The 18,668-nt window shown below is 47.0% G+C and overlaps 2 protein-coding genes across 3 annotated transcripts; both read left to right on the forward strand.

The window, feature by feature from the left end:
* Nucleotides 1–1,270: 1,270 nt before the first annotated feature.
* LOC111838608 (profilin-2-like) lies at nt 1,271–1,699 on the forward strand. The gene has a single exon (XM_023801779.1). The coding sequence runs from the start codon at nt 1,271–1,273 to the stop codon at nt 1,697–1,699; it is 429 nt and encodes a 142-aa protein (XP_023657547.1).
* A 771-nt stretch (nt 1,700–2,470) lies between these two features.
* LOC111838756 (dynamin-1-like protein) lies at nt 2,471–18,106 on the forward strand. 2 transcript variants are annotated; one of them, XM_023802044.2, is made up of 17 exons: nt 2,471–2,655; nt 4,294–4,421; nt 7,531–7,672; nt 8,303–8,349; nt 9,082–9,153; nt 9,288–9,374; nt 9,473–9,635; nt 9,730–9,850; nt 12,663–13,001; nt 13,166–13,286; nt 13,579–13,734; nt 14,528–14,617; nt 14,822–14,920; nt 15,224–15,364; nt 15,581–15,690; nt 15,765–15,924; nt 16,003–18,106. In XM_023802044.2, exons 2-17 carry the CDS (start codon nt 4,320–4,322, stop codon nt 16,057–16,059), a joined length of 2,007 nt encoding a protein of 668 aa, XP_023657812.1. In that variant the 5' UTR covers nt 2,471–2,655; nt 4,294–4,319; the 3' UTR covers nt 16,060–18,106. The 2 variants fall into 2 exon arrangements, with proteins under 2 accessions (XP_023657812.1, XP_023657822.1); XM_023802054.2 differs by having other exon boundaries at nt 4,318–4,421.
* The last annotated feature ends 562 nt before the right edge of the window (nt 18,107–18,668 follow it).

Here is an 18,668-nt window from a genome sequence, read left to right on the forward strand (position 1 = left end):
CAATCTGCACCCGCAGGCGGAAATCACTCAGTCCATAACTGCAGCGTGGCTGCTGGGATGATGGCCCTCACTACTTTCAGATACATTGTTATACTGTAAGTATTTGGAGTACAGAATTTATGGACTTTTTCCTCAGTATCAAAAGGAATGAAGTATATAGGAGTCTTCCATCAAATTATTTGGTCAGCTTGCTAAAGCAGCATTCCCACATCATGATACATCTTTTCTGGTTTTAATCCTGCTTCTTCAGTGCCTGCTGGTGTACCAAGTGGTCTATTGTGGTGGAACACATACTAGGAACTGTAAGAAAATACCATCTGGCTCTAATCCATATACCAGGAAATGAGCCTTGAAATGGGCTATTTAATTAAATGAATTCATCATCTGAATATGTGCTATATATATAGATATGTGCTACAGTAAATATAAAAACAATAGTTGATTAAGTGATCAAATATCTGAGAATTTTGCGTTTAAATTTCATACCAAACCCCATTGTCTGTAGTAATCTATATACACATATAAGGAAAATATTCAAGAAGAATACACGGCAACATCAAGACCATTAATACTCCAGTAAGTGGATCATTTATTTTGAAAAGTGGAATGAAAGATGAGCAGAGCTTGCCCTCTGGTGATCAAACAGCAACACACTAGATAAATTTGGAAGGAAATGAGCCAATTCGCTGTCGCTGGTTGATTTATCCACTCGAGAATTTGTCTCGCATTTTTGTACTACGGTTAATGGAGAATCGTAAACATTTTTACCGGTATTTAAGAGTAGCCAGCAGCGCTCAGGAACGCACGTTGTTAATTTGAAAAACGCTAAGAAAATAACGATTCCGTTAAATCTTGGTACAGTTGTTCCACATCATCTCAGGCTGGTAGGAGCCCTTCAATTTTACTAATATATTTTTCTAGCTAACGTATATTCATTAATAATATATAACAAATAGAAATCAATATTCGTCACATAGTGTAAACAGTGAAGGCATTTGACTAAATTGGTTTACTTAAAAAAAAAATTGGAAGTATCCCAAACACAGCTATCAGTCTAGGGCCCCCCAGAGAAGTTACTCCGTCCCTATATGTACAACATAAGAATATAGATATTTAATATGGCTTGTAAAGTCAGTAAATATTATAGGAAAAGTTTCTGATGAGCAGCTAATTAGCATGGAGTCTTTGACAAAGGATCTGAACACCGTTAACCGCGGGGAGATGACTGAAACACTCATATTAGAGCTCTTTCTTCCATGTCTGCGCAGAAATGTCTGCGGTCAGCTTGCAGGACTACGTGGACAGTGTGCTGCCGGAGGAGCAGTATGCTGACTGGGCGATTGTGAACCATCGCAAACGTAAAGTTTTGGCCGCCAAACGATGGGGCTGGCTGGGACACTTGACCCGCCAAGAAGTGAAGACTTTGCTGACAGGTGACCGAGAGGCCATTCAGACCCAAGGCCTTACTCTCGGCGGAATGCAGTGCTCACTCATCCGGGACAACATGGGCACGCCCGGCGATCGCTCGATGGACCTCCGCACAAAGCCAAGGCCTGGCCGTGGCGTGGCGGTGCGCCGCTCCAGACGGGTCCTTGTTCTGCTCGTTGGTCAGCGCGGCGTCCACGGTGCTGTCCTTCATCAGATGGCGTACAAGATAGCTTCTAATATCGACGATGGCGATTCACAGATAATCCAATAAGCAAAGTCCATACATTTTTGGAGTTTTAGCTTCTAATGGATTCTGAGATGTATGGTACTTACAGCAACCGAGTCTTATGTAATAACAATAAAAGAGTTCTGGAAAACCAATACTGGTCACCTATGCCGCATAACAAACTATCTTTACTTAAATAGCTTGTTCAGCATGAAAGTGCATTACAAGGTTTATGGATTAATCTTGAAAAAAAAAAGATTTAGCTATGGTAGTGGAACGATGCAGTTTGGGGTCTGAATCTCATCTCAGCTGTGTGTGTGGAGTTCACATGTTCTCTCAATGTCGCACGAGTGTCCTTCAGACACTGCAGTTTCCTTTCACTAAATACTTTCCGTTAGGCTAAATGCCGTAGTTAAATTATCCGTGGTGTGCGAGTTTATGTGGCCTAAATTTTTCGACCTATCCAGGGTGCACCCCAGCCAGAAAATATCAGGACCCCGCGACATGTAAACTACTGGACCTTGATTAATCTGTTTTAGTGAGCGCATAATGGATAAACATTAAGACCAAGAAAATGGGGGTGGAAAATCTGCAAAATCGAGAAACTTTGAGGAAAATATTAAATGAATACCTAGAAAAAATATGTGTATTTCCTTTCCAATCGGACTCATTATCATTTTGTTCATGCAAAACGTTCGACTCCCCGTTTCCGAGCATTCAAGCCGTGAAGGGGAAGCGAATGCGATTTCACAACGACACGGATTGAAAGGCATTTAAACCAATCAGAAAGCACACTAACGGAACATCTTCGCGGGATCTGGCCAATCACAGCGTGAGACAAGGAAGCGGAGAGGTTCCTAATATGTGATGACAGTTGTCGGTGTACACTAAATTAAGATGCTGTGGAAATAATTTCCTGTGATTTTTTTTAAAGAAAAACTTACAATGGAATCATGAAGGAATCGTCGTAAAGGATTCATGCAATTTATGTACTGTGTTCGGTGAGAATGAATTCATTTACTTCCTCTTTCCTGAACTGGGAAATGTGCATCCATTCACCCAGTGAGCTAAATGACTGTACAGCTATTTCACATCCAGACTTTTTACTCACGGGTCACCTCTGCATAGCTGCACGCAGGTATCATTATTCTTTATTTGCACGCGTTACATCTAAAGGGTAAGCGGCAGCCTGCTATCTTGGTTTGTTGACTTGATGGCTCGTCACAGTCCACGTCCCCGGTGTTACGTACGACTCGCGATGTCAGGATTACTAGAAACGAAGCTGTGCCTCTGGAGGTTTAGCAGCACCCTATGGATTTAAATCATCATTATTATTATTATTATTAATTTACTTAGATGGCAGAGTGGATGTCATGCTTAGCACCTCCTCCAGTCGCGACTCGGCCGCGCGTATGGGCGTGTGCCCGTTTACGGTCTCCGTGCTCTTCAGGTGGGTCCGGGGGGAGGAAGAGAAATCGAAATGTAATAGTTATGAAGCTTGTAAGCACATCACGAGTGCTGACACATCGGTATCGTCCCGATGCTGATAATTACTTCATTTTAACGATTCGTGAATACGGATTTAAAGCTCATTAGATGAGTAATGGTTACGATGAAAATTAATAATCGTGCTGTAGTATGTTTTTGTCGGTATTTACTGTTCCCCTGGACGGGCTTTTAATCGTACTGTTTTGGGAGAGTGCAGACTTGGAATTGTAGTGTTGTACCATTAGATAGCTGATTGAGTGCGCTGATAAAATACCGTGATGAACTGTGGTCCCCTAGGCATTATTAAGCTGGGAGTTTGAACTCCACATCTGAGCCTGTAATCCTGTAGCAGGCCGCGTATGAACTGCTTGTATCACAACACGTACCACCAATGTGAGTGAGGAGGAGCTGCGGTTCTGGAGGTCCGGGATCGTTCGGTCTTGGCTCACACACTGCTTAACCCGATCCCCCGCCGGGATGCACACCTGTCACCTATTGAGACAGTCACAAAAAAAGAAGGAAAGAAAGAACAGCCCATATGCCCAGGGGAGTAGTTAGACATTGAGAGCCCCCTGAGAAAATGTCACCTTGGGCCCCCCCTAACATTTCCCCCCCACCACACACACACACACAAACACACACACACACACACACACACACACACACACACACACACACACACACACACATAAATTAATTAAAGGGCCCTGTAAAGGGCTGGGCCCCCCTGAATCTCTGAGGTTATCCATGCCCCTTCCACACCCCTGAATAATATGACTACGCAGAGTTGCCAACTTTGGTCAGCTGGCTGGCGGGAGATTATGAATTTGAGAAAAGTCTGCACACACATGCACACACCTTTACATGTATGTAAGATGTTTATTACCTTGTAAATAGTCTATAAGGTTTGCAGACTACCCGAACACTTTCGATGTAGCTAATTTTAGGTTTATAATGGAATAATATGGATTTGCCGTAAGATTTCTTATGTGAGAGTCTGAAAGTGTGAGTGTCACACCAGATACATGAGAGGTGGCAGCTCAGCGATTACAATCCCGCAACCAGTGAAACATAGAGTCTACTATGAGATGAAGATGGCGGGTGTCAAAAATATGACCTTAATTCATGTTTCTTTCTTTTCCGCTCCAAAGCGGTTTTGTTTTTTTTACTAACAGAGATGGAGACTCTGATTCCTGTGATCAACAGACTTCAGGAGGTCTTTGTCACCGTGGGTGCGGAAATTGTGCACCTGCCTCAGATTATAGTGGTTGGGTCGCAGGTTAGTATTTATACTGGGATTGTTATACTGGGACTGGTCAGTCAGGGATCAGCCTAGATACCTGGCATCAGAAGATCGACTTGATTCCGATTCCATATTAATTAGACAGGAATGAGATACAGCTTTCCATATGTGGAGAGATGTTTAAAAAGCTCTACATGGAACACAAATTTACAAATGCAGTCACTGGAAATAAATAGTGAAAACGCCAAAGGCTTGTATACAAAAATCCTCTTTATTTGAGGAACATAGAGGTATACTTCCTTAAAAGCAAAACCGACCTGCCTCTGTTAAAGCACAAAAAAGACTAAAAGTTGTGTTAACTATATAACTTAACACCTTAACCCTTGTGTACATGGGACTTTTTGGAAAATGTGAAATTTAAGCCATGAATAATTATAACTTTTACTGTTTTGAATACCTCTTCCCTGAACATTTTCTAAACAAATGTAACTTTTTACATAGTTTCAAAATCAATTTAACATTATAAAAACATAAAACTACCCATTTTAAATAATTTTCCGATCAAAATATTGTACAAATAATAATATTGTATTTTTCCTAATGGCTGCCAGGCAAAATACGCCTTCCTGTTTATTTACTTCTTCTTTCGGCTGCTCCTGTTAGGGGTCGCCACAGCGGATCATCTGTTTCCATTTTTTCCTGTCCTCTGCATCTTCCTCTTTAACCCCCTGCATGTCCTCTCTCACCACATCCATAACCCTCCTCTTAGGCCTTCCTCTTTCACACTAGCCGCCTGCATGTCCTCTCTCACCACATCCATAACCCTCCTCTTAGGCCTTCCTCTTTTCCTCTTGTCTGGCAGCTCTATCCTCAGAATCCTACTCCCAGCATACCCAGTGTCTCTCTACTGTACATGTCCAAACCAACACAATCTCACCTCTCTGGCTTTGTCTCCAAACCATCCAACCTGAGCTGTCCCTCTAATAAACTCTTTCCTAATCCTGACCGTCCTCATCACTCCCAGTGCAAATCGTAACTCTGCTACCTCCAGCTCTACCCTCTGTCTTTTTCATCAGTGCCACTGTCTCTAGCCCATAACATAGCTGATCTCACTGCCATCTTGTAAACCTTCCTTTTCACTCTTGCTGTTACCTGTCTGTCATGAATCACTCCTACCACTCTTCTCCACCCACTCCACCCTGGCCGCCCTCTCTTCTTCACCTCTCTTCCACATTCCCTGTTACTTTGAACTGTTGACCCCAAGTATTTAAACTCCTCCATTTTTACCAGCTCTACTCCCTGCATCCTGACCCTTCCGCTGTCCTCCCTCTCATATATTCCAACACGCATATATTCTGTCTTAGTCCTACTGTCCTTCATTCTGCTCCTCTGTAGAGCATATCTCCACCTCTCCAGGGTCTCCTCCACCTGTTCCCTACTCTCACTACAGATCACAATGTCATCTGCAAACATCATAGTCCACGGGGACTCCTGTCTGATCTCGTCTGTCAACATGTCCATCACCACAGCAAACGAGAAAGGGCTCAGAGTTGACCCTTGATGTAATCACACCTCCACCTTGAACACATCAGTCACTCCTACCACAGACCTCACTGCTGTCACACTGTCCTCTTACATATCCTGTACCACTCTTGCATACTTTTCTGCTACTCCCAACTTCCTCAAATACCACAACTCCTCTATAGGCACCCTGTCATATTCTTTCTCCAAATCCACAAAGACACAGTGCAGCTCCTTCTTACCTTCTCTGTACTTTTCCATCAGCACCCTCAGAGCAAACACTGCATCTGCTCTTTCCTGGCATGAAACCACACTGCTGCTGACTAATCATCACCTCTCCTTAACCTAGCCTCCACTACCCTTCATGCTGTGACTAATCACCTTCACCTCTCTGTAATTACTACAGCTCTGCACATCACCCTTATTCTTGAAAATTGGTACCAGTACACTTCTTCTCTACTCCTCAGGCATTCTCTCTCTTTCCAAGATTGCGTTAAACAATCTGGTTAAAAACTCCTCTCTATTTACATGTATAGGACAGTACCTGCTTCCAAATATGCTGACATTGGTGTTTTTACCTCCGTAAGGGTCCAGTGATCAAAATCCATTTTCGTTCTTTACCCACAAAACAAGCTAAATTGGACAAATATTACAAAAACCACCACTAGATAATGCCCCATTTACGCCTCGCTGTTTAGGGATAATGTGGTATTGGGGGGGTAATAAGGGTTAAAAAATAAGACAGTATGACCAGACTTCTAATGTTTCTGATTTATTTCAGTGATATTCTAAGTAATTCTGACTTAGGCAGATGAAATAAAGGGGGAAAAAAGACGTTTTTGTTTGAGCCCTGTTTATAAACGCAGCACTTTAAAAGCCACATAAAAATACAAACAAACCAGACACTTTTTTGGCAAATAATTCATCATAAAACAATAATTTTCAGCTGTTTTGCCATAAATTTGGTAGTAATTTGTTGCGGATAGATACTTAAATTTTACATAACTTCCCGGTGTCGGGAATCCTTTCGAGTGAAATGCAGCCAAACTTCAAACAGCTTAGCTTTAGGCATTTTAACTGTGTTTAACGAAGCTACTAGCTAAAGTCAGCCATCTCCTGACATCAGGGCAAGTGTAACGCTAACTAGCGATGGCACATGAGGTGCAGTGTTGCTTCTGTTGCCTGAGCACCAGAGGGCAAATATTTCAAGCGACACAGGAATGAGGAACCGAAATCTACATTATAGTCCGGTACAACTGGCTGTTTAAGCATTGCGGAAATGAACCCAGAAAACCGGAAAATGTGTATTAGCCTAAAAGATCCATCCATAAATTTTAACGATTGATATTGAATCTGATCATTTTTTTAAAACAGTTAATCGAAAAAAAATACCTTTATAAACCCCTAATTATTGCATCAGCTGGATTATGTTATTTTTATAAGTTTTATTGAGATTTAGGTTTCTTACATTTTATCTTGATGTTTTACTGATTTTTATGTATATTTCACATTAAGATCTTTGTTCAGGTGTATGGTAGTGAGGGGATGCTGTCTGGGATTTGAATCTGCAAGCATCTGGCCACAAGGTGGCGTACAGCTCACATTTTCCCTGATATCACAACAGAGCAGTGGCAAGAGCTCCGTCTTGGAGAGCCTGGTGGGGCGTGACTTCCTGCCTCGTGGGTCGGGGATCGTGACACGGAGGCCCCTGGTTCTGCAACTGGTCAACGTGCCCCCGCTGGTGGATCGGAAGCAAGGCGAGAGTGGTATGGCATCGCGGGAGCCATCATTTATACGGGGGTTACCCTGAGTACAATGGTGGTCTGCATTTCATGAATAATCTGCACAGCGGCGTAGGAGATAGTTTGATATTGAGTGGGGGTATAACTTAATAATTTAAATGTAAAGTTATATTTTTTTGAGGATGGATGAAGTCAAATTAAATATTGGGGGATACATGCACCCCCCCCTCCCCCACCCACCCCTCGGTTCTAGCGCCCCTGAATCCGCACACTTTGTAGCAGTGAGATTCTTCCATATCTGTCACTGCACGCTGAGAAGCATTCAGCTATAATTAGCTGTAATATTTTCTCACTAACATCATTTCCACGCTCCCTCTTCTCCTCTGCTTTTCCTCAGGGAGCGGCTCAGCTCAGAGCTCCCAAAACAGCAAACCGGGTGTCTCTTTCTTTCCCGCGGCCTGTCTGCTTCACCCCCCCCCCCCCATTTCGAACCACCTTAAGTGCATTGCTTATTCAGGACACAGTCTATTTCTGTGTAATGGCCTCTTTTTGTAGCGACGTCGCACGGCAAGGTTTCATTTGTTGTTGTTGATTGTTTTCTTTTTATTGCCTGTTTGCAATTAATGCAATTAATGGGTTTTTGTTGTCTTCAAGGACTCAAAGCAGAAGAATGGGGTACATTCCTTCATTGCAAAAATAAGGTACTAAAATATTACCTGGCTATTAGTCTCCATACTTTTCTGTTTTTATTAACCATAGAATCGGCAAATTGATTGTCCATCCATCCAGCTGCCAACTGCTTGTCTAGTATGGAGTTTTGGTGTGGGGGGGCAGCTTCGGGGGTGTGGGGGGGTCGGATCCTTTTCTGAGCAGCATAGAGCACTAGGCAGGGGGACACCCTGAATTGCCACACACACACTCACACACTATGGGTTTAAAAATAGCAGTTTGCCTCACTGTATGTATTTGGACTGTGGGAGGAAATCGGCATGCCTGGAGGAACCGCGCGCGATAGGGGGGGGAACACAAGAGCGGACACGCACGCGGAGCGGGGGGGGGGTTCACATCGCCAGCCCCAGAGGTGTCAGGCAGCAGTGCCGCCCACACAATCAATTATAATGTGATTATTATTCAGTCATCTTGAAGTTGGTGACTCGCTTCAAAATAATGTTCAATTCAGTGATGCACTGTAGTGTACTGGGTTTTCTACAGCGCTTTACAACCATGGAGAGACTCCAGGTCTGGAATCTACTGAGCCAAGATTCTCCATTTCATTAAATTACTGGATATCAGCCCCCCACCCCCAATTTAGACAACCTAATTTCATAAAACTATGCAGTTCCTAGCAGATTTTTTTTTTGCGGGAAACTGTGAGGTGTGTTCAAAGACACTGTTGTCACGGCAAACCTGTTTGGTCTCGTCAACCTGTATAGATTTTCACAGACTTTGGGGAGATTCGCGTGGAGATCGAGGAGGAGACGGAGCGTGGATCTGGTGACAATAAGGTGGGATCTCATACGTAATGTGGTGTCTCATTTTGTGTGTGTGTGTGTGTGTGTGTGTGTGTGTGTGTGTGTGTGTGTGTGTGTAGCGTGTAATTATAATGCATGTGTGTGTGGCCATTTCTCTCACTCTGCAGGGCATCAGCCCAGAGCCCATCCATTTGAAAATCTTCTCTCCGCATGTCCTGAATCTCACGCTGGTTGACCTTCCAGGGATCACCAAGGTAACCCCCAGCAGCTGTCTGCTAGCTGATAAGTGCTAGCAATAATGAAATTGCTAGCATTAATCCTGTTGCCGGGACACGGTCCTTTTTGAATGCAGGTGCCTGTAGGAGACCAGCCAGAAGACATTGAGAGTCAGGTGCAGGACATGATCCTTTCTTTCATCTCCAACCCAAACTCCATAATCCTGGCAGTGTCACCTGCCAACTCGGACCTGGCCACCTCCGATGCCCTCAAACTCGCCCGAGAGGTTGACCCAGATGGTGAGGGGGGGCAGACTGTCTGAGCAGTAGTCTTACCCTGTTGATGATCTTTGTGCCGCTCCTCTTACCACGTCCCTGTGCTCCCTGGTCCCAGGGAGGAGGACCCTTCTCGTGGTGAGCAAGCTGGACTTGATGGATGCTGGCACGGATGCTCTGGAGGTTCTGCTGGGCCGGGTCATTCCCGTCCACCTGGGAATTATCGGAGTGGTGAACAGGTCTGCTTGTCGCATGTGTGCATGAGATACAGTCTTTAAATGTCACTGTTTTTAAATGTCACAGAGTGCTTTCATTTTGGCGAGCGCAAAGTTTGCCTGGGTTAAGAATGTCTGACTTAAGTCGCGCTTACGAACGGACTGCCATAAAAATATCAAAAATTAGAATGAAGTACAATGGTTTGTGATAACGAACACACTTGCTACTTTGTGACGATCATTATAACATTACCTACAAATTCGATTTAAAGACAGACTTAGGGACCACATCTCATTCATAACCTGGGGGCTGCCTGAAGTCTCTTACAACAATGTACATATTTCCAGCAAATAAAATAGACAATAAAAAACAAATAGAATCCCCCCCCAAAAACTTCATTCAATTATATATGAGCAGGTTTGAATCCGACCAGCATCCATTGATCCATTCTCTAACCGCTTCTCCTGGCTCCACATCAGCGATGGTACATTCCAGATGATGGTACATTCCAGATGATGGTACATTCCAGATGATGGTACATTCCAGATGGAGTGCCGGCTTAAACTCAGCATGCTTTGATAAAATAAAAACACTATAAATATACAGTTTCCTAAAAATATAATTCTAAACAAAGTAACCAGCCTACCAAATTAAGCGCTTTAATGCGCAGATTTAATAGTAATATACCGCTTGTCACTCACATTTGCTGGGCTCAGTCCGTTGCCCGGGGACTTTGCTACGGTGACTTCAGCTTTTGTAACGTTTGTCATGTTCATAATGGGGGGGGATTCTCTGCCTGAGCTGCTTAATGATCTGGTAAATTATGAAACATGATTTCATAAGTATAATAATGATTGTATCCATCCATCCATCCATCCATCTTGCACCCAGTTATCTTGGCCTTGAGCCTATCCCAGGCAGCATATGATACAATGATGATTATATTAGATATTAATATTTAGTATAATACAAAAGTAACTGTAAAATAATGTCTGTTATTATCATTAAGATATACCTGGCTTATTGATGTACTTTCAAATTTAGCATTAAAAGTCCAGTTATTTAGTCCATTGTGGCTATCAGGCTGCCATTTTTGTTCTTCTACATTTCTCTGTCCCTGAAACACTGCCCATCTCAGCCCCCCACCCCCCATCGCCGTACGCGCAAAGAATTCCTGTTTATTATTCAGACGTGTTCTTAATTAAAGCAATAATTTCTGTTCTTTTAATTTCGTGTATTTTCGTCTCGACGTCCAGCTGTAATTAATCTGTAGGCGCGCTTGCAGATCTGCCATTAGTTTGCTGTGCATCTGGGCTTATATCAGAGATATATAATGCAGATAGATCATTTTTTGCATACCCGTTATATCTGGCAATAAATATGTATAGGCATACTCAAAGAATATGTAGTGCTACTTGAAAATTTTAAGGCACCTGCCAGACTTCTGTGCTCTCACAGTTCATCTATGGGGTGAGACGTAAAAACAGTGGTGTGAGACAGAGTGAGGCGGTGACACTGAGTGGCCCTATTTACAGTCGCCAGTCTGAAGCCTCCTGATGGGAAGGTAAAGACCAGTAAACTGGGTCTCAAAACGAAAGGAAGCACTTTGGCCAGATACTGAAACACCCGCTGCTGTATGTAGCAGGCGTCTCTGTGGACTGACACCATCATGGATTGATCTGTTTGTTTTTAAGAGTTCGGGCTCAGACCTCAGGCGTTGGCTGTTTGGGGGCCTGCCTCTGCGTTTGGTCTGTGTGCAGTTTGCTTGCTGTTTTGTGTGGGTTACGTCCCACGCGCTGGGGGTGGAATGGCACCTCTACATTGCTCATAACGTGTGTGTGACTGTGTCCCCTGTGATGGATATTTATCCCATCCAGCGTGTGCCCTGTGCTGCTGGGAAAGGCTCCAGGCTCCAGACCTTGTACTGGATAAGTGGATATGAAAAATGGATGGATGTGGGAGTCACTCAGCCTTTGCTGTCAGACCCCAAGAAGCCTGTTGCTGGCTCGGATTTGAAGACCAGGGCCAGGGCCTCTGGGTCGCTCCTTCCTTTATTCTCTGTGAAGCCCGAGCTCCCAGGCGGGAGGGGGAGGGTGGGCAGGGAGTGAGCCGCACCAGGCCGCCCCGTCTGTTTATGTCTCCAGCCTTTTTGAATCACTCCCCCCTCAATGCTAAGCGAAAATACGATGACACCAAAGGCTTTATTCAAGAAAAGGAACTACTCTGCGTGGTAGAGCCGTGTCGGAGTGCGGCCCGCCTCTCTGATGTGCGCTTTGGGCTGAGCCCTGCCTGCGATTTTTCCCTCAGAAAAATGTTTTAAAATGAAATAAATTAATGCTGCTGGTAGGAGGAAATGAATTTTAATTGAAAGAAGGCGAGCGCAGGCACCCACGGGCCCGGCTAACACCCCCAGCGAGTGGAGGGGGAAAGCATTACTGTAGCGTTTAGGGGATATTATTAACTGCAGGTGCAGGCAGTTGGTTTGAACACGTCGTGTACAGACTGGAGGAAGAGCAAGGAAACACTGTCCTGCTTTTCTGATTCGGAAACAGGCTTTCTGCTCTATTCCAGCGCCGGAAACTCAATAGGCCAACATAGCCTGTATTCTGTCCAAATGCGTGTCTAAATGCCCCATGGTTTCTTGTAACATTCTAAGGATTCTAGTAAAGGAGAGTTTGAGTAAAACCGTACCCAGGCCTGAAAGGATGGGACCCAGTCTGTGTGCAGCTAAATCAGTCCAAAAGCCTGGGATGGTACGTCTGTGTACCCTGCGGGGGACCTTTAACCCAGGGATTCAGGTTTCTGGGTTGTCCCCCCTCACCCCCCTGCCCGTAGGAGCCAGCATGACATAAACACCCAGAAGAGCCTGGCAGACTCGGCCCGGGACGAGCAGGCCTTCCTGCAGAGGCATTACCCCTCCCTGGCCTCACGCTGCGGCTCCCGCTACCTGACTCGCACCCTGAGCCGGCTTCTCATGCACCACATCCGCGACTGCCTGCCTGAGCTGAAGACCCGTGTGACGGTGCTCACCTCCCAGTACCAGGCCCGGCTGAGCGGGTACGGGCAGCCGGTGGAGGATCATAGTGCCACGCTGCTGCAGATCATCACCAAGTTTGCCAGCGACTACTGCAGCACCATCGAGGGCACGGCGCGGCACATCCAGACCTCAGAGCTGTAAGTCTGAGAGCACGTGATGTCTCTGCTAGTCACGGGTAATTAGAACAACCTTCCTGTTTTATCTACTCCTCGCCAAACGGTCCGGTCTTATCAGCCCCCATGAGCGATAGCGTGACGGTAACCCAGCGACCTGTGTTGTGTCCTCCCTGTCCTGGGCCCAGCTGCGGAGGGGCACGGATCTGTTACATCTTCCATGAGACCTTTGGTCGCACGCTGCAGTCTATCGACCCCCTAGCCGGCCTGATGGAGATGGACATCCTTACCGCCATCCGCAACGCTACGGTAAGGCCCTACACACATGCATGCCGCGCTGTGGAATTATTTCAGGGCCCATGTGTGGGCAGTTGAAGTTCCCCCGCTTGTTAACGCATGAATAAATGAACAGGCTGACGTGGGTGGGGCTGTTCCAGCCTCCCTGAGTCACTCACGCCAGTGGTGGGCGTCTAGTCTGCCAATCATGACGCCCCCCACCCCACACAAGCTCTGGTGAGAGACGCCGACTGACAGAGTCTCCCCCGGCACATGGTGGTGACCTCCCCATGCCCCCTCCCGGGCGGGCATCACCATGCTGCAGGGCCCGCGACCGGCGCTCTTCGTGCCCGAGGTGTCCTTCGAGCTGCTGGTGAAGAAGCAGATCAAGCGGCTGGAGGAGCCCAGCCTGCGGTGCGTGGAGCTGGTGCACGAGGAGATGCAGAGGATCATCCAGCACTGCAGCAACCACAGCACGCAGGTAGGCGGGGGGGGGGGACGTGGGGACAGACACAAGGGGACAGAGGCGAAGGGACATATGTGAGAGGAATGGGGGGGAGAGCCGTAAGGGGACATGTGGGGACAGATGCAAGGGGACAGATGTGAGGAAAACATGCAGGGACAGTCGCAAGTGGACATGTGGGGACAGTCATGAGGGAACAGATAAAAGGGGACAGAAGCGAGGGGACAAATGCGAGGGGACAGATGCAGGGGACAGTTGCAGGGGACAGATGCAGGGGACAGATGCAGGGGACAGCACAGACACTCACCCGTATCCCACAGTCCATATTACCATTAGATACATTGGGTGCAACTTCACTGACTTTTCTCATACAAAGGAATTTATTTGTCACTATAAATACTGTATTATCATAATATATTAATATATCTTTAACATATTATACTATTTTATTATGCTGCTTTATTTATATATCTAGTGTTAAAATGTCCCTCTATAGACAGGCCCGCGCAAAGCTGCATGTTTTACACAAGCAATTTAAGTTGCATACCTTTCTCAGAGCTACTGCCTGCGAAACCAGAATTTTAGGCATGACCTCTGTATTCCCTATACCGTGCAAACACACAGACAGACAGACAGAGCACACACACACCAACACACAGACACACACACAGACAGAGCACACACACACAGACAGAGCACACAGACACACACACCAACACACACACAGACAGACACACACACCCTCTCTGAATGCCGAGGATCTCGCCTCACTGCTTTCTCTGTTACTCTCACCCACCGGTTCGTCTCTTAGGAGCTCCTGCGATTCCCCAAGTTGCACGACTCTATTGTGGAGGTGGTGACCAGCCTGCTGAGGACGCGCCTCCCTATCACCAATGAAATGGTATGACCCAGTATAACCACACTCGCACCTGGGCCTGAAATCTGAAATGGTATGACCCAGTCCGAGTACTGCCAAATCCACACAGTAGCCAGGAATGGTATAGGCCATCCTACACAAGGCAGACCATTACCCTCAATGTGAGGATGTCCTGGGGCGGTGAGGGGTTTGGTACCAGGCTGACTTCTTTGCGGTGTTCTGTGTCAGGTCCACAACCTGGTAGCGATTGAGCTGGCTTACATCAACACCAAACACCCTGACTTCACGGACGCAGCCGTGGTCTCTGCCTCAGTCAACAGCCAGCAGGTGAACCCTCCCCGATGGGCTCCTGGGGGGGGGCATTACCTCACATGGGCAGCAGGCAAAAGCTTCCCGATCCCGTGCTTCCCGATCCCGTGCTTCCCGATCCCGTGCTTCCTGATCCCGTACTTCCCGATCCCGTTCTTCCCGATCCTGTTCTTCCCGATCCTGTGCTTCCCGATCCCGTACTTCCCGATCCTGTGCTTCCCGATCCCGTACTTCCCGATCCTGTGCTTCCCGATCCTGTACTTCCCGATCCTGTGCTTCCTGATCCCGCTCACTCCTCTTCCTGACACTCCACCTGCCCAGGTGGAGTCCCTGCAGGATGGTGGGAAGCGCTGGAAGAACGACAAAGCGATGGAGGAGAGAGCAGTGGGAGAGAAGGCGAGGGGGCCGGGTTCAGCCTTCAGCAGCCCCAGCAAAGGGCAGGCCGTCAACCTTCTGGACACAGTGAGACCCCTGTGCTGACCTCCCATGACACTCCTAGAGTACCGCTGCCTGCTGACTGTGTCCCCGCCCCCACCCTCTGCAACACAGGCAGGGAGGCTGTGGGCAGTTACGGGGCCAGCCTAAACACTGATCACGGCCAATCCCAGCCAGCAGGGGGTGGTCATGCATGCCAGACTGCGAAGGTTCTGACTGCGGTCTCCGTCTTCATCCTGCCAGGCCGTGCCAGCGTCCCGCAAACTCAGCACCCGAGAGCAGCGGGACTGTGAGGTCATCCAGCGCCTCATCAAGTGCTACTTCCTCATCGTGAGGAAGAGCATCCAGGATAGGTGAGTAAGGAGGGGCCCGGTGACCGCGGGGCCCCCGGAAGCAAGCACGTGTGACGCGGCCTCTCTCGTGACAGCGTGCCCAAGACGGTGATGCACTTCCTGGTGAACTTCGTGAAGGAGCGTCTTCAGAGCGAGCTGGTGCGGCAGCTGTACAGGCAGCCGCTGCTGCAGGAGCTGCTCGTGGAGTCGCAGGACATGGCGCAGCAGAGAACTGAGGTCGCGCGGATGCTGGGGGTACGGTGACGTACGCCGCACGCCTGTGTCGGTCAGTCGTACGCCTCCTTACCTCTGCTATGTCTACCTGTCCCACAGGCTCTGCAGAAAGCCAACCAAATCATCTCGGAGATCAGGGAAACGCATCTGTGGTAGCCCCGCCCCACTTCCCCAGATGACACAACCCCTGGTGATGTCACATCCGGGCCATGACACTGGCAGATCTCACATCGACTCACACGTCTTCGTGCCTCCATACTTGTGCGTCCACCACTTGTCCACACAGAACAAAATCCTGAGTGGAAATGCAGATTTTTGTGTTTTAATTAACTGTACTGAGGTTGGGACGAGTTTAATTTTATTGCTAATTCCACTAAGGAAAGCATCTATCGACAATATCAAAATTATAAAATCTGCACAAAGATGCCCCCCAGCAACACCAGTGAAGCAGACTCTGAAATCATTCCTGTTACTACAACCTGACCAAAATATGAGCTAATTAAATTAATACGGTGCCTGAAATTCAAGAATAAACAGCAGCCAGGAAATAGGCCTTTTTCGGCTGGCTAATTGGGAAAACCAAGAGCTCCTAAGAATATTATTCTGTCCTTGTACCATTTAATTTACATTTGTTCTTACGTTTAAGTTCTTCCACTGCAATACATAGGACATCAGTGGGATTTTAGCATAATTCAGTTTAGGTTAAATTTAATTACATGGCACTTTTTGCTACAGCCTGATTTATGGGAAAAGAACGATGACTAATTTTCCTCTCAGACCACTTTTTAGGTGAAATATTTTTTTAATGGAAAGCCGGCCCCATAACGTGCATTAAATCCATCCAGCTCATCGAGCAGTCAGACACCATCCGGGCTTTGCCGCCGTGACCTCTGCGGCGCGGTGTGCTGAATGTATGCGCCGTAGACCTCTCATGCACGGTGGGTTTAAGGCAGTTGCACATGGCAGCTATGCCGTTTAAAGCGATAGCCATGGGGTACCGTTCGTCATGCTGAGATTCAGCCCAGCTGAGCTGTTAATTAAAACTGCGACAGATGAATTGGGGGAGTGCAGATATGCATGGTAAATATGCACAGCTACCAGGGAGGATCGACCTGACTGCGCATGCGACGGAGGCGCGATCCCAACACACGGCCATAGCCTTGTAGCATCGGGTCCCTGTTATCGGATTTTAGGTCAGCTCCTTTTTCAATTCCGTGACGGCTTAGACGTCTTCTTTGTGTGTCGGGTCTCGTTAAATGGGTTAGGGCTACAGCGTGAAACATACTTATGACACCACTGACATACGTGGTCTGTGAAAGTAACATATTTATGCAAGTAAATGTAGTAAAAGTGGATGGTTTAAGTGTGAGGACGTATGGTTTGTGCGAAGGATTCGTCTAGAAGTGTTTCATCTCTTTCCTGTCCCCGTTAAACGCCAGCTATCGATCTGGAGAGCGATGCTGCTGGCTCCGGCCGCTACTTCGTTAAAACGCTGCCAGGCGATTTGGCCTTTTGAAGAGGAGTCGGGTCTCTTGGGGACTGATGGAGCGGCCGATTAGCCGAGGGTCACCTTGCAGCCCCGGTTCCGGATCCCTCGTACCATAATTCGTTCCGCCTGGAGACGGGAGAACCCATGGGCGCCGCGTCGACCTCCAGCCGCATTTATAGCGTTGATTTGCGACACCGTTCGGTCCGTCCCAGCTGCAGTCCCTCCGTTAGCATCCTGAATGTTCACGTTGCTCCTTTGTCATTTAAAAATGAAGAGTAACTAATTCATCAGGCTGTTGGATGTATTTAGGGCCACCCGTTGGTTCTACCAGTAAGTCCTAATCATCCACACCTGTCCCCAAAACCAGAACCCCAGAAGATGCTGATCTGTATGCTGATTGAAAATGTGTCACTCTTAATGCTGGTTAATTAAGGAAAATCAGCCATTGTGTAACTCAAACCCACTCTCAAAGCCATTGCCTTTGTCACGGTGATAGGGAAGATGAGCTGAACACCTGCGAACTCGTCTTTTTTTGTACGTCTGTGTGTGTATGAGAGTAACTGTATGTTTTGTATTGTTAATTTAATATGTAACTTATTAAACTGCCTGGAAATTTTGCCTGCCGATTTTTGTAATACTAGTTGGTATAACGATGCCTGTTCCATTGTGTCATGGGTAGAGGAGAGAGTAAATAAAACTTTGTGAGGAAAAACACCATGCGACCTCTGTTTTACACCACATCCCTAGAAGCAGCTAGGGTGCACATAGTCCTCATCCATTTATCATGTTTGAAAACCCTTCCAGTTAGACCTGATGCGGATCTCTATCCCATAATGCCGCGCGTGCTGTAAGGAGGCCTGAAATACTCAAGCCAGATACTCACCAATCTGAGACTATGTGCCTCTCATGGTCGCCCCCTGCAGCACGGACCCTGAATGTATATCTCCGGGGACTGCACCTCACACCACATATGCCAAAGATAAGAAGTGGATAGCAGGTGTGACATGAAGCGGCTGTCCATCATCTCGGGTTTTTAATATCTGTAAACCCGGATAAGGATCACGAGTGGAGCCCGGCGAGCAGCGCAGGAAATGAGATCTGCTGCGCTATTGTTCTCCGCAAGCCCCCGCATCGTATGCGCGGACACTCCCCGGATAGGATGGCGGCGCTTAATCACATTTGAATTGCTGTCCGCCGCAGCGAGGACTTTTAATAGAAATGCGATGATTTTGAGCAAAGCAAATAGGCAGTCAGATCGGGGCGCATTACGATGAGG

Source organism: Paramormyrops kingsleyae, chromosome 2 (genome assembly GCF_048594095.1).
Source record: "Paramormyrops kingsleyae isolate MSU_618 chromosome 2, PKINGS_0.4, whole genome shotgun sequence".
Lineage (NCBI taxonomy): Eukaryota > Metazoa > Chordata > Actinopteri > Osteoglossiformes > Mormyridae > Paramormyrops > Paramormyrops kingsleyae.